Source organism: Gouania willdenowi, chromosome 11, assembly GCF_900634775.1.
Source record: "Gouania willdenowi chromosome 11, fGouWil2.1, whole genome shotgun sequence".
NCBI classification, from domain to species: domain Eukaryota; kingdom Metazoa; phylum Chordata; class Actinopteri; order Blenniiformes; family Gobiesocidae; genus Gouania; species Gouania willdenowi.
This window is the reverse complement of record NC_041054.1, coordinates 15603875-15627549: the sequence shown is the minus strand read 5'-3', so window position 1 is coordinate 15627549 and position 23675 is coordinate 15603875. Positions and strand designations below refer to the sequence as shown.

Sequence of the window (23675 nt, the reverse complement as noted above, 5' to 3'; positions counted from 1 at the left end):
AATATTAATTTGGAAAATGGATTTTAAAAAAAAGTATTAATTTGGAAAACGGATTTTAGAAAAAAAATAATTTCGGAAAAACGGATTTTAAAAAAATTAATTCTGAAAACGGATTTTAAATAAAGTATATTAATTCGGAAAACAGATTTAAAAAAAAAAAAAAAAAATTCGGAAAACGGATCCCATGACTGGTCCCATGTCATGCTATTTTTCACCCATCTCCGTATGTTCTAACATAATATTAGAGGTTTATTTTCCCAAACCCGCCTGTTTTCCAAAGTTTTATCCTCTGAAAAGTTACTTTCTGAGCAACTCTACAGACAGACTGATTTGCGGCGTGCTTATGCATATTCATGAGTGGGCGTGTGTATAGACGGGACACTGAATTCCTGGAGGCGTGGCTTCCATTCGTCATTGAAGTGGGAACACGTGATCAAATTCGACGGAGAAGCTGGGATTCTAACTGACGATTGTTGGAATCAATGGAAGAAAAACGCTGTGTATGAAAAAGTCACTTTGGCTTAACTCGGGCCGTTTAATCAAAGTAAAAAAGAAGTCACTACTTCTTTCGGCCAGAGGCAGCGCTGTTTAGAATTTATCCTATAAAAAATGGAGTCCAGCAGTGCGGTGAGTGTCTTGCATGAAATGTTGACTGTTTTGAGGCTGAAATTGTCAGGTTGTTTCTGTTAAATAATTATGTTATCGCTCTGAACTCATTTGTAGTGAAAATGTAACTGTGGGTGGTTAGCATGCTAACAGGCTAAATGACAAAGCTATTTTGTGCTACTTAGTTCTTAACCGAATTATTTCATCTACGACAGAGGTGGCCAACTCCAGTCCTCGAGGACCGGATTCCTGAGACTTTTAGATGTGTCCCTGCTCCAACACACCCGGTTGAAACCAATGTGAACTTGTGTCATCAAGTTCTACAGAAGCAATGATAACGAGCCATTGATTTGATTCAGGTGTTTTGGAGCAGGGACACATCTAAAAGTCTCAGGAATCTGGTCCTCGAGGAATGGAGTTGGCCACCCCTGATCAACAGGTTGGTTATCATATTGTTCATTAAATAATTGTATATCAAACTCGCTATATTTCTGTTCTCTATTAAAAACCCGTAGTTAAGAAGACCGTTGTTAGCTTCAATAGCAGCAACAACAAAATGCTCTGTTCTTTCAAAGTAAGAGGTTTTGTACATCGGTTACATTATTAGACGTTTCTTCCATATTCAGATTAATGGGTAAAATCCAATATTTACCTTATTTTGAAAACTACTCATTCAACATTAAAACTATTGTTGTTTCTTTTTTAAAGTAATTAAAATAGAAATATGACTTTCTCTGCTCCAAAAATCTACTTCTTGAAACCAAAATATGAATTACATGGTTTCCTTTTTATTAAACACAAATTCTGAATAAATAAGCACTTTGTTTGTTTTTGTTTTTGTTTTTTTAAATTTAATTAAATATCAAATGTTGAATATATAAAAATACATCATTTAAATTACCCAGACCACATCCATTGAGATAATTTACTGATCTCCAAGAAGTAAATTTAGGTGTTACAGCAGCTCAAGGCAGTAAAAATAAAGGAAACGACAAGATGAAATAGTAACTTATATAAATCAGTAACTCTCAGTTACTATTTATAATATTTACTTTAGAGAAATGTGAAATAAAGTGGAGTTAATATTGACAAATTAATAATCATACTGTGTGTGTAAATTTATGTATTTTACGTGCAGCCTCTTCATTCCCCCCCAGTTCAGTACGAATGACTTCCGTCGAAAATGGGACAGAGATCTGTACAGGGAGCGAAACATAAAGCGACATGGTAAACCACACGTTCACACGTTGCACTTTGAAAGTTTAGAATTTATGTGAAATGTGTTGTTACAACAGCAATAATTGAAGTAACAATAAGATCTAAACATCAGGACTTAGTTCCATATTTTAGTTTTTATTTGAGTCACTTCATGCCATTTCAACACATTTTTAAGACATCCCACACACTTCAGTCTAAAAATAACCCAAAGTTGGGGTCCAAAATTAAAATAAAGAAGTCACATGTCACAAAATAGTTTTATATCCCAATAAAGAGTAACCTTTATACTACAAGTTATAACAGATCAGATGTTTTCTTTACATTCCCACATGCAGTTATGGGCCAATGAATAGAGTTTTTAAAACAGTATATTATTCATATTTCTAGAGTTTGAGAGCCTAGAACCAATGCATATCTGTGACTAATCATTAGTGATGTGAGCAGTCTATGTTCATAGCTCTAAGCTGATCACATTACAGGGAGATGAGGCATATCCTAAGTTGTTTACTGAAGGCCCAAACATGTTCCAAACCCAAACACACACTCACTTTGACTATTTAGAGGAGCTGGCATGCCCCCCCCCCCCTCCCCCTCGTTACTAAATTGTCCATGTTTCAAAAAGTATTCATCTGATCAAACTAAACATGTACAGTGTGAATATAGAATAATCACATAACAATTGGTAAGAAATCAGAATTGTTTGAGAACGAAGTGCGTGGAATGTCCTGAAAGGTATTTGAAATGACCTGGAATGACCCAGTTGCATTATTTACATTTAATGAATTTGTTCCCACATTAGATATTTACTATTTTTAACCACACAGATGTTTATTACTATTCCTAAGCTCGTGTTTGTCTCACAGGGAAATGGGCTCCTCCAATCAAACGGGAATTCCTGCATCACCGAGACTACACGGTCGACCTGGAGTCCAAAGTGGGACAGACCATCCTCATCTACAAGACCACGCCCCAGGCAGAGATGGGCGGGTAGGGTGTGGGGGTGTGTGTGTGTGTGTGTGGGGGGGGCACCAGACAGTGCTCAGTGTGTGTAAGACATTTCCTAACTGTCTCTCTCTGTGTGTGTATGTGCGTGTGTGTGCGTGCGCGCGCGTGTAGGTTTTACTGTAAAACGTGTGACTGCATGGTGAGGGACTCCATCAACTTTCTCAACCACATCAACGGCAAAAAGCGTGAGTGTAAAATCATCCGTAGACCCTTTTTTTTTTTTTTTTTTTTTAAATACATGAGGAGAAAGATATTTATCTCATCCGACGTTGGGGAAATGTGGTTTGTTTTGTTAGGGCAGCAAGAAGATAAAAGAAAATAGCATAGCAGGGTAGAATAACAATACTATACTACTATTAATAATGATTATACTATAATACAGTAATAATAATAATATTCCTACAACATATGGGCATGTATTTACAATATTTACATAAATAAATATAATGTAATAGTATTAAGTATATTATGTAATAAACATGTAAGCAGTGATAGTTATAAACATAGTTATATAGTATTAATTTAGTGGTAATTATTTCATATAGTATTCATTAATTAATTAACCGATCAATTAACATTCATATTAATTAATTATTAAATTAAATAATATATCATCTTTGTAAAACACATTTTGTATTTCCAACCAAATCTTGGACTTGAGTCCATTTGTTTACTGTTTTCTTTTGATTTTCCTTTGATCCTTGAGATCCTCCAATCCTGTAGCTCCTCAACCAAATCAGCGTGTGGAATGTTTTTAATTAAAACATAGTGAGATAATACAGTATATTGTAGACAACTTAAACAGTATTTATTAATACTAATGTAAGAAATATGTTCCTTTGACGTTCTGTTAGCTGTCCTTTGATATAGAACTCCTTTAAAAATAATGTGCTGTTATATACAAACAAGATGTGTTCGTTTATTTATTTTACGCATGCTAATCCTTCAGACTAAAAACACTAAAATGAGTCTGCGACCCAATTTTGGGTCCTGAGCCACCAGATGAGAACCTCTTGTCTGGTGCGTCACGTATTTCGGCACTGTTTTTTTGATGGAGGCTGCAGATGTAGTCTACCTAAATCAGTAAGACGCTTCGTGCTCAATGTTGTTAAATTGTTGTTGACTTGTTTTTGTGTGCGTGCGTGTACAGACCAGAGGAACCTGGGCATGTCTATGCATGTGGAGACCTCGTCTCTGGACTCGGTGAAGAAGCGTCTTGAGTTGAACAGGAAGAAGATAGAGGAGAAACCGAAGGAGTACGACTTTGAGGAGCGAATGAAGGAGCTGAGACAGAAGGTGAGCTCAGATTAACTAATCCTGAGGGGTATTTCATCAAACCCAGCTCAGGTTAAGTCCATCATTATTAAAGAAGTCATTTAGTGATTATTTAAAACACTCAACAAAGATCTATAAAAGGAACAAGGAGTCAAAAAGACTTAGACTTTTTTTTTTTTAAATACTGCTTTGATACAGTATTTTAAAAATAAATTAAACAGAATATCATTGTAAATGATTAAATGTAATTTTAAATCGATACAGATGGGGGCAACTGTGGCTCAGGTGGTAGAGGGTCGTCTTCTGATAGAGAGGTTGGGGGTTCGATCCCAGTACCTGTGTATGTGTCGAAGTGTCCTTGGGCAAGACACTGAACCCTAAGTTGCTCCCAGTGGTCAACTAGCACCTTGCATGGCAGTCCTGTGTGGACTGGTGTGTCAATGTGAGAGTGATTGGGTGAATGAGCTGATATGTAAAGCGCTTTGGACTGCTTCAGTGTGGGGATAAAGCGCTATATAAATCAAGTCCATTTACCAAATGACGATAGAATCATTATTACGCAGAGATGTCCAGAATAAAAAAAGTAATAGGCTTAAAAAAAAGTAGAAGGCTAAAAATAGTTGTCGTCAATGCGCTCTGACGCACGACACCTTATATTAGTGTAATTGTTGGTTTTCTTCTGTTTATTTTGTAGCACTTTTCTTAGCTTGATGTATTTTCTCACCTAGTTTTTGTTTGCATGATGCATTTACAAGTTGAAATCTGGTATCCATGATAATGATGACAAAGAATTGAGCATCATTATCAGTTTACCTCTTTCCAGTTGAAAATGTACTAACTCATTGTATAGCAGTAGTATGGGTGCTTAGTCTCTTAGTAGTCCTCTGTAGAATGCTGTCTGGCACTGGAACATATCTGCATGATTTACATCATTTTTGTGTGATTTGCTTGCAGTTGGTTTTGGTAATATCTAACACAAGCACATACATTTTCATAATATATCTAACACAATCACATTAATATTCATAATATATCTAACACAATCACAAAAATATTCATAATATATCTAACACAATCACATTGATATTCATAATATATCTAATACAAGCACATTAATATTCATAATATAGCTTACATATCCCTTTACATTTGTGATTTTCTTAACCCAGTACCCTGGATGCAGGACTTTTAATTCATGATGATGCTGATCATGAATGTTTAAAATAAATACACATTTAATTCCATAGAGAATAATTAAAAACTCCTTCAAAGTCTACTTTTTTAAAATCTGGTCTGTGAATTATTCTTACCAGCAACTCTTTTCTATAATTAATCTTTCTTGAAGATAATGTTTATTTAATTTAGTTGAATTCAGTAATGTTGTGAATGTTCAGATTTATTTTATTATTGGTGAAATGTTTACAGAGAATGATTGTTTTCCTTCAGTTACAGCCGCCAGATATTAGTTTGGACCAGCAGAGGGCGCTGGTAACCCAGTGTTTGGTTGTTATGCAGCTATTCTGCACAGTGAAGAGGAGATGCTATGCTAGCAGACAAAGCTAATAGAAAAACCTGACTTACATATATTCATGTAATTTTACAGATATTCTTTCAGTGCTAAAGGGGTAAGGAATCATTTATTAACATGTTTAAGAGTAGAAGGCGGCCCGAAAGAGAGTAGTAGGAGATTCTGCCCGCCGCCTACGCTTTTGGACATCCGTATTATTACGTGTTTAATGTGTCCATTTTAATGAGATGATCATGTGTTTAAACCATCAGTAATAATATGTCTATATATTGCCTCCATTTACGGCACGGTATAAATGTCCATTCATTGATCCAAGATTAATAATGAGAAAAAACAGAGAGGGAGGGGCTGTTCTGGGACAGTCACAGGGCAGATTGGATGCTCCCCAATGACTAAAATACACTTTCACTTTAAGGGATGTTGCCCAGTGCAAGCACCTGCTCACATGCAGCGTCTGCAGTGTTGGATGTGACATCCAGCATCATACAGCACCTCTGAGCTACTCCTTCTGTTCATTTGAATTTAATGTTTAGTCCTGAGTTCAACAAACACTCACTAGTCTCATAAACGACTTATTTAATTGTGAGTTACATCATCTCTTTTATGAAACGCTGACCGGTGTTAAAATCTTATCAAACTAAATGATTCACTTGTTTTCTGTGATACATTGACTAAATAACACCATGTTTAACTCAACTCAACTATATGTAACGTAAATTACAACAAAGTTATCTCAAAGCGCTTAATATATAACGTCCATAGTAAGAAAGAAAGAACCCAACAAGATCCACATGAACTAGCATTTAGCGACAGTGAGAAGAAACAACTCCCTATTTTTTTTTAAAGGAAGAAATCTCCGTTAGAACCAGGTTCAGAGGTGGCGAACATCTGCGTCCACTGGTTGGGGTTAGTGAACAGAAAGAACAGGATAGGATAGGATAGAAGGATAGTCCATCAGAGAGTTCCAGGCTAGTTGAGCTGTGAACCATTGATCAGCAACTGCCAGCTCCAGCATCGAGACACCTTTTATTGTCACTGCTCAGTAACAGATAACATCACGTCTTGTTGGTCTCAAAAAAAGCAGCTGCAGCGGATGCGCCCTCAGATCTCTAATCATTAAATCTGTGATCGATCTCGTTGGTCTTATGAAGATTTTCCTTTAATCTAAACACTCTTAGCAGATTGGCTGAGCTGGAGAGCTCCAAGCTGAGAAGAGTTTGATGAAATGGGAAAAGGGGGTGTGGTCATGGACAGCTTGGCTAAACCAAGTTGAAAATGTAGACCTGGCTCTACTAAGATCACTTTGATGAAATACACCCCAGGGTATGTGTGTGTGTGATATTTATTGGCTGTGGTTTGTTTGTGTGTTCAGGAGAAGCGGAAGAAGCGAAAGCATCGAGCGGAGGAGGATTGCGAGGAGATGGCGGTGATGGGTTTCTCAAGCTTTGGTGGGTCCAAGAAGAACCATTGACCCCCCCCAACCTTGTCTTTCACAGTCAGACTTCTTTTTGTAGTCCATCACACTGCAGTTTTATCCAGTCACACAACATGGAACTTCATTTTTAAATAAAGGTTTTTTTTTTTTTTAAATTATTGTAACCTTTGGAATTCACGTGTCTCCTTTGGCAGAAAAAACTAGCATCTGTTAGCACTGAGCGCTTGTATGGCTTACTAGTGTTATGGTTCGACTCGGGAGCGTGTCATCTTGTGGCCGTGTATCTTTCAGTGTTCTTCTGCTTTCCTGGATCATCTCACTCCCCATAAACACTCTTTTCCTTCGTGCGAGTATTTACTCTTTGATTTTTTCCTCGTGTTTAATCAGAAACAAACAAACCACCATGAAAGAATGTTTGATATTTGGGGATCATTTTTTATTTTGGTATCGAAACAAAATCCATTATTTGATTACGTTTATTTTTCTGTTCCACAATAACAATCGATATACATGAGTTTTTTGTTTTGTTAACAATATCTTGATTGAATTTTTCAAGTATATAAAAACAAAAAATATACATGCGTTTTATTGTGAAATGCGATCGCACCAGAGGATTTACTGATCTAAACGTACAGGATTAACTCTGAAAGCGATCCTTTGAGGACAGCACTAAACGAAGCTGACTGGATCCACATTGTCAACGTGTGGAAGTTTGAAGAGTTTCCAGTAGAAATCAGTCCGATTGAAATGGTCCTTGATGAAATAAAAACCATTCCAGTTAAAGCTGTCTTCGTGGGTAACGCAGTCCCTGATCAAAGCAGTCCTGGACTCAGTCTTTAGTCCTTTCTGTGAGGAAGTTGCTCTGGGACTGATTTGTGTCTAGTGCCGCTGCTGCTGAGCAGTTCTTCCTCTTTGTGGTCAGATGGGGGAGGGAGTGAAGTGTAAACCATCATCATCTCCACCCCCTTAGTCACCTCCTACGATAGAGGGAGTGGAACAGAGTAGAAGAAGGAAGCCATTTTGCGTTCCTGGTGACACGTCCATGCGCTCGCTGAACTGCATTCACACTGCGAGTAGGTTTGAGGAAGTAAAACCAAAAGTTTGTGGCTTCCACGGGAAGAAGGTGTAACTAAAGCCATCAGAGGTCAGAAACCTGGGGATCTTGTTCTGGTTTAATCTTGTCAGAAGGATTAAAGCAGGTCTGCTGGAGGTCCTCAGGTCTGTGACGACTGAAGACTGACCAGAATGAGTTCCACGTGGATGCTGTGCAGGGTGGACGTCATGACCTAGGGCCTCATTTATAAATGCTGCGTACGTACAAAAGAAAGTGTGGCGATACTAGGGCGTATAGTACAACCAGTTACGTGAACGAAATGACAACGCCAACCCCAGAAATTAAGATGAACCAAAAGTACTTATTTTTCGAAGGGTAAAAGACACACGGGTGAGCTGGTATAAGGAGAGCAGAGATGTGTTTCCAGGTTAAATAATTTACAATGTTTTATTTTCTTTACACAATATAAAAAGCTCTGTTCACATAAAAAGAGTTAAACTCCCTCCAGCAGCGACTGGGCTTACCATCAATGTGGGGGGAGGGACCAAATAAATCAAATCAAAATAAAGTGACACACACAGCTACGAGAAGGGAAGATTCTTAATAGGACTGGTTATTAAAAATCCTTAAATATTGAGCACGTCAACTGGGGTATTCTTGGGTGGGGTGAAATTCAGTAAAGATCGCAGGACGCCACCTTTCCAACGCATCATTAGTTGTGTGTCACGACTTCATTGGGTGTTTCCGCCGCTTTCCACAATACAACCTCTGCCGAGGTTGGCCCACCACGGGCTGATCAAACCTAGGTGTGCGTTACATGGTGGCGCCCAACAATCATCATCCACCACCATCTCTTGCCATCATTTACCAGCCCATGTTGTATCCCTACGTTACAGCCACAGCCAGTGACTGCTTCGTTCTGCTGCAGTGGCAAGTTCTTTGATTGTCTTCCCTTGGGCCTGTCCTCTAATTCCTACTTCCTTCAGTAGCCTTGTGGTGGAACTTGCTACAAAGCCTCTACATCCCACTTCAACAGGCCACACCTTCAGGGTACAGCCCCGCCCCTCTGCTTTAGCTGCTAGGTTGGCGTACCGCAGCCTCTTACGTTCGAATGTTTCATCAATGGCTTCTTCTTATGGGACTGTCAGCTCAACAATGAAGATGCAGCGGCAGGACTTGGACCAGAGGACGAGGTCTGGGTGCAGGTTGGTCATTGCAATTTCTGGTGGGAAAGTCAGCCTCTGGATGAGATCTACACGCATCTCCCAATCCCGGGATGCATTCAGTGGGCTTGAGTCTGGAGATGATGGCTTGGTCCTATGTTTCCCCCTTTCCCGGATGAAAGTCTTCCGTGGGAAGGTAGTTTGTGCATTTAGAGGCATAGCGTTGGTGGTTACCCTTTTTTCCTCAAGTTTAGCAGCCAGGGACTTCAACACCTGGTTGTGGCGCCAGGTGTATCTTCTCTGAATTATGCTGGTCTTGCAACCCACCAAGATGTGTTTGAGGGTTGCAGGGGCTACACGCTGGAGACAGCCTGGATCCTCTCCATAGCAGAGATGTAGGTTGTTTGTAGAAGGCAGGACATCATATGTGGATCTGACCAGGAAACTCAGCCTACCAGGTTCCATGCTCCAAATCTCGTTCCAAGTCATTTTCTTCCTTTCCACGCAATCCCACTTCATCCAGTGACCTTGCTGGGCTTGGGAAACTGCCTTGGCACATCTGGCTGCTTCCTCCTGGAGACGCACCTCCTCTATCACTATGTGCCGCCGTTCAGCTGGAGTAGCCTTTTGCCGTGTTGTTGCTTCCAAGCCAAGGCCCCCTCTGCCATGTTGGACACTTCCCACAATCTCCCGGTCTCTGAGGGCAGTCTTTGCCGTCACTACCGCTGCAGATGGCCTCCATTTCTTTCCCATTGCTAGGGCTGAAGCAGCACCTCCGACAACTGGATCCCGGGGAATTAGAAGGTGTCCGCTCTCGTCCTCGGATTGCAGCGGGTGACGGGATCGGAGAGACGTTACTGTAGAGGAAGTCACAAATATAACTACGTCAAAGAACATTTAGAAATGAGAGCTTCAACAGGTGGCTCTCGAGACATTTCTAACAGCCATAGGCTCCAAAAACTACCTACTTGTGTGTGTACTTTACTTACAACTAACAACAATAAACCAGATGTAAATTATACTACTCCTCTCATTCAATTAAAAGATCCAGGAAGAAGGTAGAGAAAAACATTACACTAGTTTGCTAAAGCCTCAATAAAGTAGGGATGTTTAAAATCCACTGGCGACCACATTAACTGGCGACTAACCGACCTGGCCAGGCTGTCGTACACGAAGCTGCACCCGGGGTTGAGAATCCAGCGTCTGCGTCATAAACGGGCTCAGTGTGTCCGTTTCACACGGGCGTCCAACCTTTGGCACAGACGCATGACCACAGACGGGAACGCACAACACATAATGTGACCAAATATTAGTGTTAGTAAGGTTAGAAACTGTTTCAACATCAGCATTTATTGACTTATTGGAGCCAGTCATGTTTAAATCACTATTTCTAGCAGAGTCATTTTTTTTCCCAACTAAAGCAAATCCTTATAATTAGTAATCAAATTATTTTGGGAATTAAATGCCATTCTCACCGACTGATACTTCTACTACCAGGAAATATAAAACCAGTTTAAAGAGTAACTAAACCCCAAAACTATTTTTTTCTGGTTAAATCAAATGGAGGACAATGGCAATTAAATATATTCATAGCGAGTCATCTACACTTCTAGTTGAAGTTAAGATTTCAGCTAAAAAATGCTCCACTTTTCACCAAATTAGTTTAATTTTAAACTGGCGTTTGGTTTCTGCTTCCTTGCATTCCTTTCAGTTTAAAGCTCTTCGGTGTTGGGATAAAGAAATAGGGGCACATTTGGGGGGAAAAAATAAAACACCTAACACATTGTTTTCAGGAAAAGTTGTACCCATTGAAATATCAAGCACGTCTTGTTAATAAAGCAGAAAAATCCTAGCTTTCTAGTTGACGATTTTCAGAAATTTTCATTTACACTCCTTTATCAACCATATCCATGGAAACCCCAGAACAACTTTGAGGTTTTAGAACAGGAACAAATAATGAAAACTATATACTGTAAAAGGTCACTTCTTCCAGCCACAGGCGGCGGCGTTTACAATTTATCTTAAAAAAAAATAAAAAATGATTTTACACTTTTATTTTAAGATTAATTAAGATAACGGATAAACCCTATCGCAATTGACTGTCTCATATGTATTGAGCGCCTGAATTGTAGAGAAATAAGTTCAGATCATGTCCGGTCTTTCTCAAATGGGGATAACGGGTACCCCTAGGGGTACGTGATGGCCCTACAGGGGGTCCTTGAGAGAGGAAAATTAACAAATGAAGGGATTAAAAATATGGGTTTTAAAAATATTTATTTTTAAGTTAAAAATTATAATCACACTGAATATGACCAGCATCTCACAAAACATCACCAAAAACACAGGATTAGAGAATATACTGAATTACAGAAACAGACAAAATACATAACACAGTATAAAAGGTGAAGAAAAAAAAACAAAAAAAAAAAACTCACCAAGATGTAATAATTTTAATTATAATAATACCAACAACACACAAAGAAGACAAAAACACAAAGTAATAAAATTATGCTGAACAATACAAACAGACAAACAATAAAATACACAAAATTACACCAAAAATAAATAGAACGATGACAGAAATGATATTGATTAGAATATGAACTGAAAATACATAGGAAAGTGTTGGTCCCACATCAGGAGGGAGGTGACAGGAACTTATAAAATAAATAAATAAATAAACTATAGAAATATATGTTCTAAAGGCACTAAATATTGGTTCAGTCCACTTATTTACAAAATAAAATTGTTTAAAAACTCATTCCTTCCAGCATTAGGCACTAAAGTTATTTTTTCACAGAATTCTGAGAAAAATGTTGTAGTTAGACATAAGGGGTATACATTCAGAAGTTAGAGAAACGAGGTAAGAGAGCCAGAAAAGTTTGAGAACCACTGATTTAGTCCGTCCCTGGACCTGGTTCTAGACCTGGTTCGGGTTCTGGTTCATGGCTTTGGTTCTAGACCTGGTTTTGGTTCATGGCTTTGATTCTATACCTGGTTCTGGTTCATGGCTTTGGTTCTAGACCTGGTTTTGGTTCATGGTTCTATACCTGGTTCTGGTTCATGGCTTTGGTTCTAGACCCGATTTTGGTTCATGGTTCTGGTTCTATACCTGGTTCTGGTTCATGGCTTTGGTTCTAGACCTGGTTTTGGTTCATGGTTCTATACCTGGTTCTGGTTCATGGCTTTGGTTCTAGACCTGGTTTTGGTTCATGGCTTTGGTTTTAGACCTGGTTTTGGTTCATGGCTTTGGTTCTAGACTTGGTTCTGGTTCTAAGCCACACACCTGGAGAAATGCATCGGGCTGTGCGCCTCCATCTCCGCTCCGATGGTGGACATTCCTGCTCTTTGATCCCTTAGGATGGACAGATTCTAGACAGATTCTTGCAGATTTTAAATAAGATTCACCTGCTGCGGTGGGCGGGTCCACTCGCACCTTGGCAATCACGTGACAGCGTCCTGTTAAAATTAATATAGTTTTAATTCAAAACAAAATGAAACAAAACAATAATAATAATGTGGATAAATAGAGTTTAAGTAAACTTTTTTTTTTAGGAAAAAGGTATTTTGGAAATATATATATATATATATTAAAAAAAAAAAGAAACTTAAAAAAATAAAAGTTGTGTTGTGTTGGTTCCACCCAATGATGATTGATTATAACCGTCATACATAATAAATTAACAAATAAAAAGTTGTTCAAAATAAAGTCTTTACCACTTTAAAAAACCCTTCTTTTTCTGATTCACTTTTTATTGAATCGGGTTTCAAGCTTGTTTTAATTTTTATTTCAATGTTCCTATTAATTTTTAAGCAGTTGAATGTTTTCTGTGGAATGTTTTGATCGTGTAAAGCACATTGAACTGCCTTGTGTATGAAACGCGCTATACAAATACATTTGCCCTGCCTTGACTTGCCTTATTTAATTTCTTTTTTTTATTAATTTATAAATGTCTCTGCATGTTGGTCACATTGTGTTTGAATAAAATAATACATTCAAAAATGCTTTCATGGAGGTAGATTGGTGTTTTCATTATCTAATATATATATATATATATATATATATATATATATATATATATATATATTCAATTGAAAACAAATAATTCCAATTAAAGAAAAGTTTTAAATTAAAAATTTTTTTCAGATACTAACAAAAAATAATTATCTTGAGAAACATGAAACAGTAGAAACAGAAAAACAAAGTCAAAAAAACAAGAAAAAAAAGCCCAAAAAACAAACCAAAAATATATATAATTCAGAAAAAAGATATATATATATATAATTTATTTATTTATTTTGCATATACGCTTCCATAAATGACATGTTTGGTTGCATAAAATGTTAAATACACTTTTTTTTCCTATATTGATTGACGTGTTCTCCTTGTTAAATACAGACATAAGATTCTTCATTAAAAGAAACGTTTTCATCAATTATTCAATTCCACGAAGACCGGAGCTTTGATAGCAGCCCATTTCTACCGATCCCAGCTGATAACATGAGATCAGATAGATGCTGAGTGCCACTGCCTGACTGTACCAACATCAGCCTTGCATTACTCTTTTCTCCTGTAGTCAGCACTTGTGGGTTTACCAGTAATTCACCTGACATCTGAATTCAGCTGTGGTACCATTACACACTTTATACTGAAAGCTTAGACATATTACAACACTCATCCAGTAGAAATAGGACTCATAATGCAGTGACATCTTTTGCATGTTCTACATGGTTTTGGACTTTAGGACCAGTATTTTTTAACCATCAGCAAAAAAAGTAATGTGTTTTTTTAAAACTAATCCAAACTAACTTCAAAGAGAATTTTTTCCACTGAGGCAAAACAAGGAGGAAAACAGTTTATCAACCATGAGCATTGCATCAGTTTTTAAAACATGGATCCTCAGTAAACATTGATCTCAAATGTATAGAGTCATTCTTGGATAGCAAGAAAGTTATTAGCATGATTTACTGTAATCCGTAAGGTTTCTTCTTGGTCCGTATTATAAAGGTGCATTAAAGGGTACAGTTCACCTGTGGGTGGCCCATTCTAAGTGAAACAAAATAGCTTATTATTGTAGGGGCCTGTACTACGAAGCTGGATATAGTACATCCGGGATATCTCTAAGTTAGCGGCTTCACCTAACCAAACATTCTCCATCAGATAGCCCGTGTACTACGAATAGGATATAAACATGTTCACTTAAACAAGATGATTTCAGCCTGGCTATGTGCGGGCTCCAGTGAAAGGGGCGGAGATTGCAGCATCAGACCCAACACGAGAATCCGTGCAGACCTACGTCCCAATCGAAGTATAATTATTTAAAAATATGAAGAATTACCATCCATAATTCAGACCAAAAACAATACTGTTGCTGCAGAAATAGCAGGAAGGAAGGAATGCAGGAATTGATTACTGTTAATACTTAATAGTGAGATTATACAATAATTATGGATCTTCCGATACAAATTTTTCACTTCGATAAGATACCGATATTGCAGCCTTGCGTATCAGCCGATACCGATATTGATCCGATATCAGCATGAATCATACATACATTTTTTTTCATTAATAAAAAAAATATAATTAGTTATTTTGTAGTGTGGAAAGTTAGAAAAGGCTTGATCAAGTGATGTTACTCAAACAAAGAACAATAATCAGCAGCAGTAGGTATGAGAAAAACTGACCTATTTATTATTAACCAATTGGTTATATAAATTTTAACCTTCAACATAATATCTAAAGTATTCTACAATTGAATAAAATAAATAAAACAATGAATTGGGGAGGAAAGAAAATGGGAGAATCCGGAAATTTTAATCCGATATCCGATCTTTGTTTTCAGGCTAACATTAAAAGTCGAGCATGTTGCACTGCATTGTATTGTACTAGATAACGTAACCTTTTGAACACGTGCTTTTTGTGTGTTTTAATATTGTAACAGGTTTTTTGTGTGTTTTAATATTGTAACTGGTACTGTCATTGTTGTTATTGACTTGTACATGTATTGTCATGCTTGTATTTTAATGCCTTTTTACATCTTGGCCAGGGGACTACAGATGAAAAAAACCCTCCTGGCTAATTCTGGCTTTTTTTAACCATGTTTGTTCATAGGTTATATGAAATTGCACTGTCCCCTTTCAAATAAACCAATACAATACAATAGACTGATATCGAATCGGAAAACGCCCCTAACAATAATAATTGATGGGAGAATAAACAAACACTCTGATCAGTTTCACTTTAAGGCACAGACCTCGTGTATGGCTCTAATGCTGCGTTCATACAGTTGAGCCTACATCATCTTACAGGACTGAGGCTCTCTATGTCACCACAGAATGAATAAATGAATGAATGCCCGACGCACGCAGGCTTTATCAGCTGACTAATGTAGGTCAGTACATCAGAAAAAAATCTACGTTTCTTTTTTTTTTTTTTTTTTGAAACTCTTGTCTGCACATGCTGTCAAAGGTCAACACTACAAGAAACGCAATCTGTAAGGAGTTGACCAGCTTCGTACTGGAGACACGGAATAAACCACGGAAGTTAGTGTGATAAAAGAAAATCCAGCTTCATAGTACAGGCCCTAGGAGATAAATAAGAGATCTGCATTATGTTTAAAAACAAAAATAAAAGTCATGTTTTGCGCATTTAGGCCTGACCCAGCAGATTATCCTGCAAAGTCGCAGACAGCGCTGCGCTGCGACCCAAACACACCTTTCCTGCAGAAATGTTAACATCGCTCCATTAACTACACTGTCCTCATTTAATATGGGTTTTACCCTCTGAAGTCTCCTCCACTTGTCCCTGCAGACGTGCATCACTGTTCCACTAAATTTCCCATGACATTCATTCACATTGAACTTCAAGAAGAGCTAAATCCTCTGCCAAGATGTAAAAGTCAGAAAATGAATCAAAACGCACACATTGATTCTCTACAACAACAGAAAGAAGTATTATTCTGCTGGTCGTCCCTTACGCTTGAAAGAAATAGTGGACACAAATACTTTTGTTGTGTTTTTGTATACTGCATAATCATAAATAAGTAAGGGAGCGATTTGAGCGCCATCGTTCTTCCTTGCATGCACACATACATACCTAGAGTCCGTAAGCTTCATATTCTAACAGCATCAAATACAACCAACGTGTCTTATCTTGTGAAGTGGAGGGAAAAATTCAGCTTGTGAGATAAAATAGCTTGTGTCATTCCATCAAAGGGAGTTTCTCACTTATCATGAAAACAGAAACACCTTCACAAGCCAAACTTTTGCACCGACAGCTAAAAAATGTGAAGTCAACACTCCTGCTGATGGGTTTCAAATGCTCTGTTGGTTTCATGTTTACACTCATAACAGCCCTGATCCATGAACATATTAACTTTACTAGCATTCTGAAGATATGCTTCAAATCTCCATCAGTAAGAAAAAAACAAATCAGTCTATGTATCTACTCATGTTTGGATGTTTTCCTTTGTACAAGTGTTGGCTTTAATATGCGTCGGGAAAATCAATACGGAGATTTTCCTACATTATTATCGCATCATTTTCACAGATGTCAATAAATTGATGTGTTGTATCTTTACAAATGCATGCACGCGTGTCGTGGTTCAGAGATGGAAACAAAGGGAAAACTGAAAATGTAATCAATAAAGCCTTTATCCTGCCATGCCTGTCGCCACTTGTTGCAAATGATGTGAATGACAACAGAAAACAGTAGTTTGGCTTGTTAAAAGCCTCTTTCCCTGTTTCCCTTTCTCCACATTTTACTCTGAATCTCTCCACCTGCATGTTCCAACCTGTAGCCTACGTGTAGAATGACCAATACTCAGTAAAGTTTTAGTTACACAGATGTGCTTTGGCTACCATTGCTCTTCGTGTATCCAGAGGAGTTCAATATTTTTTTTTGGGTCATTAGTTTTGTTTATTTAACTCTGTATGGGTGCTTGTTGACAAATTGGCATTAAAATGTATCAAATTGACATTTGTTGGGTCAGGTTTGTTTTATTTGAATTATTTGTCATTTTTTTTAATCAAGAATGGGACAATATATATCGTGTGACGATATTAAAACATCAATAACTACCTTATGGTTTCAATCGCTGCCAGAAAGTGTCGACATGCTAATAATGTTGAAAAAGAACATGTTCATATCTTTAATATGGGTGGTGTAGACTACTGTTCCGGATCGATGTGTGCAGAGTTCATGCACAGATATATTTCTTCAACAATGTCATGATAACATGATTTGGTTTTAATTTTACATTGGCATGAATGTCAGTCTCTGTTTTTACGTTCTTTTTGCAGAATATGGGAAAAGTTGTGTATTGTTATTTATTTTGTATTCATTTTAGTTGAAAAAAGTTATACCCAGAGTAAATGAAAGTATGCCCATGGTTAGGGAGTTATATTTCACACTGTATGAATAAACAAATTCAAGCTGCACTTTTTTGTGTGTTTTTTCCCTTTCCAAAAATATCGTCTCATTTGAGGGCAGTTGGGGAGTAATGGTTAAGGAAGCGGGCTTGTAATTGGAGGGTCACTGGTTCAAATCTAACCTATACGTCATCACTGTGGGATCTTGAGCAATGAAGTCCCTTAACCATAACTGCTCTTGTTGTACGTATGTATACGTTGCTTTGGACAAAAGTGTCTGCTAATAGTCATTGCCTCATTTTGTATATCGTCCCACCCTAGATTAAAACACTTGCAGTTATAGAGCATCACCCAAAACCCTTCAGCAACACTTTTTTCTCTCTTTCAGTTTCTCTTCAGGTTTTTATACTAAAGCTTTGATCCATGTTTCTTTCCTTTGAAGAATAAACCAAACCCATTACTCCTCCATCTCTGGTTGACTCTAATGCTGCTCTCATTAAACTTTGTGACTCTAAATCAGGGGTCACCAAACCTTTCTAAAACTGTGATCTATACTTCATAGGTACTGTATAGTCTGAAGGGCTCCCAGATAGAAATACTAAATGTTCACAGTTTCACTTTAATTAGAAGGTAAGATAATATGGAATTCTAGCTGTAACTTAAAAACGTTATAAAGTTATTTTTGTCTTCTTTTTTTTTAAATAATATGTTAAGGTTTCCTTTATTCAGACTGTTTTTCACATCAAAGCAATCAGCAGACGCCTCTGAAGAAGTCTGGCAGTTGACTGTCAAAACATGTCAACAGATCAAAGGATACTTATGAAAAAAAAAAAAAAAAACAGTTGTCTGAATAAATGAAACCATAACATATTAAAAATGGGAAATGTTGAAGTTTTACCAAGAAGCACTTTATTATTCCTAATTTATGTAATTGTTTAAATTTCATTCAATTTGATGGAAAATCCACTTTGCTTTTTAAAAAATTTATATATTAAACAGTGTAACATACCACTGACCATACGCCAGACATTTAAAAGAATTTGTCACAATGTTTCAGTGAAAATAAACATATAAAGATTGTTAAATTAATATTAAAATTTTTATCAGCGGTACTTAACTAAGTACTAAATACTTCTCTCAAATGTATTTGTCTTTGTGGGTTTGAATCCTGGAAAGTTAATCAGATTTTAGATGGAGCTCAATGGTTACTACTAGAGCTCCTCACATGGTCCATGCGGGCCACCTGATGCCCGCGGGCACCATGTTGGTGACCCCTGCTCTGAATGACGTGAAGCTGCAGAGGAGGGTCAGCTTTATATACAAGCATGTGGCACAACGTGTACATGACAGTGAGTATTTAAATGTGTGTGTGTGTGTGTGCTGAGTGGGAGGAACGGACGTGCTGCTGAACGCAGGCGCACATCCAGCTGTGGTGGAGATGTGAGGCAGTGAAGGGGTGGTAGGTGTGTCGGTCACTGCTGTCTGTCTGTCTGTCTCTCTCTCACTGACAACTTTCTCCTCACACACCTTGATGGCACATCCGCAGCAGGTCAGCCGATGTGCGGTCAACTGACAGGGTGAAAAAGTACCACCATGGCTGAATACGGGACCAGTAAGAGCACAGGCGGTGGTGGTGGTGGTGGTGGTGGTCCACCGGTTGCTGGTTGGAAGCCAGTGTCAGGAGGAGCCAGAGCGAGCCCGGAGACGCACCGAGGAGAGCCCGTGTCCAACGGCAGCTGCAGCGCAGGCTCCGCCAGGAAGAACCAGGACGGATCCAGCTGTGAGTCCCCGACCTGGGATCACACAGGGACGGAGGAATGTAAAGCGATCCCACGGCGCAGCAGTTTGATCAAGGTAAGCACTTCCCTCCATTGGATCAGCCCACGGTCACACGATCATGTTAGTGTGGAATTGTACAGTAACACGTGGTGGTTTGTTTCCATCAGGGTTGGTGTCAATTACATTTTTCTACTACAATTACCCATGTTCAATTACAACTCAATTATGATTACGGTGACCGGCATAGTTACAATTAAAATTATTATTTTAACATGAAAGTCAATTACAGTTACATTCTCAATTACTAAATTTCAATTAAAATTGATCACAATTACAGAGCCTGAAAGAAATAACCCCATAAAACGCGTTTTGTAATAGCCTTATCTGAGATGAAAAAAGAAATAAAAATTACCTTACCTTCAAAATTTGGTGTTTTTTATTTATTTATTTATTTATTTGTTGACAGTGGCTATCTGTACGATTGCCATCAATATACCGACATTCTATCCGTACTTAGCGCCCCTCATTGGCCAGTTTAGGTCACGTGATAGGTCAGCCATTGGCCAGTTTAGCCCACGTGGCTAAGACTAAACCTAACTGTAAACCCAACCCTAATCCTCAACCTATCCCTAAAAATGGTTGCGACATTGGGTTATAACCTAACCCTAACCATAAGACGCTAAGTACGTGACTTACGACTTCGGTAACCGTACCAATAGCACCTGGCAACCGTACAAATAGACACTTTCTTTTTTGTAAGTTTAAAAAAAAAAATACATTTTAGGTTTTTTCCATGCCTTACTGGATTTTCAACCACACTTAAGTGTGCTCATAAAATTTGAACTAGTTTTTAGGGTCTTATGATAGCCTTATCTCAGAATTAAAAAATAAGAAAAAATCTACAAAGTCAATTATCTGAACTCAATTACAACTAAACTGAGCTATTGCAAAACCCCACCCACAAACAGTCATTGTCCAATCATACGTCAGAGCAACCGTTACTATGTAAACAAGGTCCGACATGCTCATAGCAGGCACAATGGTGAAGCGGTGTGCTAATGGCTTATGCAGGTCAGATACCAGGTACCCCAAGAGTTTGGCTGGGGAAGTCGTTCTTTCTGTTCCCAAAGCCAAAAACACAACTGGAGCGATGTCTACAATGAACTATAAAACTATAAAAACGTCTCAGGGATGTGTGTCAGTATGCCTGTACGTGTAGTATGGGAAATGTGTACGTTTATAACATTATCTCATCTTGTCTGCACTAATGTGTATGTTCAGCAAAATGATAATAACACCTGATTTGATTTTGATTTTGAGGGGGGGGGTATACAGTTATTAGCAACTATCATATTACTGTATTACTATCAATATTTCAGTAGACATCCTCCTGAAGCATACAAGTCTCCCAATCTATATTAACAGGCATTGTTACCACTTAGCAGCCTTAATAGCAGCTATCTTATTAGCCTTGGGTCAGCTGTAGGTTCAGCTAGCTAGCTATTGTAACAGTTTGTTTTATTAAGATCTCCATTAGCTGTGGTAACGCTCTTATAGCTTAAGGAGGATACGAACAATATAATATAAGAAAACTAACCCAGCAGTGCAGAAGCATGTTTTCGCTTTGATAGTTGTAATGAGGCTTTTGCGAAAGGTCAATTATGGTTACAACAGCAACAGATTTTACGTCATAATTGTAATTAACGCGGTTACAATTATAATTGACCTCAACCCTGGCATCCATCCATCCATCCATCCATCCATCCATCCATCCATCCATCCATCCAATATTTTAAAATCTCTTGCTGATTGATTTGTTGACAATGAGTTGTTGACGTATGTGTGGTAGAAGTACTGTTACTTGATTGAAATTGTACTCAAGTACAAGTACAAGTAATCATACATAAAATACTCAAATACGAGTAAAACGTAGCTCAATTAAATGGTACTCAAAGTAAAAGTTACAGTTACTAGTTACTTTCACCACCCATGTTTATTTTTGGTAATAAATCTTGCCACGGTTCCCTTACATACAGTAAACATCTCATGTATAAACTTTAAAAGGAAGTGACCAAATCTTACACTATTGGAACTAAATGTGTTTTCCCCAAATGCATCTGTATAAAATAAAAAGTTTTTCAAAATGTTCAATTCTTTTAAAAAAAATAAAATAAGAGCAATGAATTAAATTCAAAATTTAAAAAAATTCTCAGGCTCTAAGTATAGATACATTTGAACTCTAAAACTGAGAAAATAACCTGCATTCAATGCTGTTTTGGTGCTGTGCATTACATTGAATCTGGTTGGTCGGCTATGATATGATGCATTTTATTGATTTTTATTGATTTTATTTTGTTTGTAGTTTCACAATGTCTATTGATCATTTTAAAACAAAAATAAGAATTTAAACTCACTAGCGGTTGGGTGTAGGAATTTAACAAATTACTTTACTTCTTTAAAATCGTACTTAAGTACAATTAAAATGACGGATTTAGAAATATACTGAAAAAAGTAGCCATAAGTAATTCAATTATAGTAACATGAGTAATCCATTACTCTCACCTCTCCATATGCAATGAAGAATTCCATTCATCCATCAAACCACAATGTCATCATTAGAAACATGATAAACAGTCAGGATTGGAAAGGCAAATATGAATAAAGATGAAGACAATTGCAATGCATGGAAGAAAAGTTTGCAATTTTACCCTGAGGAACCCTAATGCCTCAGTTCTGCATTGCTGTTCTAAAGAGGCCTTGCTTTAACAGGTAAACAAGTCTTTAACTCATCACAGGGTTTACACTAGGGGTGTGCATTGCCATGAATCTGAAGACACGATTTGCAATTTGCATGTCACGATACGATACATCCTGATTAGGGCTGGGATAAATGATTATTTTTTGAATGAATAATCCAGCAATTATTTTTTCGATGCATCGATTAATCTAACGATTCACTTTTTCCAGTTTGATTTGATTCGACTCGACTCGATTCGACTCGATTTGATTCGACTCGATTCGATTATTGCCCCATTAATTGACTAAAAGTAATTTATACACATTGATTTACATATCTAAAATGAAAATAAAAAACACATGAATTCCTTAACATTGCAATGTATGTGTATTGCTCTTCCACTCAAAAAATTCCGAAATAAAGTTGAGTATGAATATAAAAGTACAAAATAATGCATTCAGAGTCAGAGGTAGCATTCATTAAAGGAAGTGTTTGTTCATATTTTAATGGTGAGAGCACATTTAATGTTATGCTCTTGGCTGTAAGGAGAATGTGTATTTTTACGCTTGGCCCGGTGTGTGTGTGCACTCTGCTGCTGCTGTCGTGGCGGGTGTTTCCTCCTTGTCGCATTGACGCGCTGCCGTCCGGTCACACCTGGGATAAAGGACGAGGGTTACGGGGAGCAGCTACCTTCGACGAACGAGTGCGTGTCTTGCACTTTTGAAACTCGGAGGAGCCACTTGCGTTCGTTATTCTACGGCGCCGCCATCTTTGTTTTGGTCAGACAATTTGCGTCGACGTATTTTTTTGCGTCGACGTCATTGATGGCGCGTTGTCCCGGCCCAAATCCCGATACTACAATACGATTACGAATACAATCTACTTCGCAATATATTGCAATATCAATAATTATAAATTTCACCTTTACAAGTACAAAATGGTATGAAATACAATTTATTTAATTTTTTAAACTTGCAATAACAAGTAAATAGTACCAATATCAAAAACAAATGGTATGTTTATTATACTGTCAAATTACATAAAAAAAAAAAAAAAAAAACTCTTCTACAACAGATTCTCATTCTGTTAATTTTTTTTTTTTTAAAAAAGTAACCACATACATTTATAAAATTGCACATTATGTTTTATGAAAATAAAGTGTGATCTATTTCCAAACTAAAATGCACTGAGCAGTGAGGTAGTTTAACAAGGTCTGATGTGGTTCTCTGACACCTAGTGACTGGGTGTTTACATGTTATGCTGTTAGCGCAATTAAAGGTTTTTTCCATTAAAAAAAAAAAAAAAAAATCAAATCGATTTTTTCTCATGCCCCATAGTTAACACAGAAACAATGACACACACAAGAATATTTAATCAATTTAATTAACGCATTGAACCTAAATTACATGTTTTGGGTTGTGCTTGAACTGCTTATCCAACTACACCTGGGTGTGATCTATCTGCAACCAAAAACAGAGCGACAATGAGTCAACCAAACTATCATT

General features: G+C 37.5%; 2 protein-coding genes across 2 annotated transcripts in view; both read left to right on the top strand.

The window, feature by feature from the left end:
- The first annotated feature begins 421 nt into the window (after window positions 1-421).
- On the top strand, window positions 422-7231 carry LOC114472323 (zinc finger matrin-type protein 2-like). Its single transcript, XM_028461536.1, has 6 exons — window positions 422-627; window positions 1764-1833; window positions 2688-2811; window positions 2941-3014; window positions 3980-4125; window positions 7005-7231. Exons 1-6 carry the CDS (start codon window positions 610-612, stop codon window positions 7101-7103), a joined length of 531 nt encoding a protein of 176 aa, XP_028317337.1. The 5' UTR covers window positions 422-609; the 3' UTR covers window positions 7104-7231.
- An 11768-nt stretch (window positions 7232-18999) lies between these two features.
- The window catches only part of LOC114472046 (inactive phospholipase C-like protein 2), a 35630-nt gene continuing 30954 nt past the window's right edge, over window positions 19000-23675 (top strand). Inside the window, exon 1 of the mRNA XM_028461112.1 lies at window positions 19000-19508. Coding sequence (XP_028316913.1) covers window positions 19248-19508 — 261 coding nt within the window. The 5' untranslated portion in view covers window positions 19000-19247. The remainder of the gene's footprint in view (window positions 19509-23675) is intronic.

Bases quoted from the DNA above. Each gene is read 5' to 3' on its own strand.
- LOC114472323 (XM_028461536.1), top strand. The intron at 3,015-3,979 runs GTGAGTGTAAAA...GTGCGTGTACAG, and splicing joins CCACATCAACGGCAAAAAGC to ACCAGAGGAACCTGGGCATG. The intron at 4,126-7,004 runs GTGAGCTCAGAT...TTGTGTGTTCAG, and splicing joins TGAAGGAGCTGAGACAGAAG to GAGAAGCGGAAGAAGCGAAA.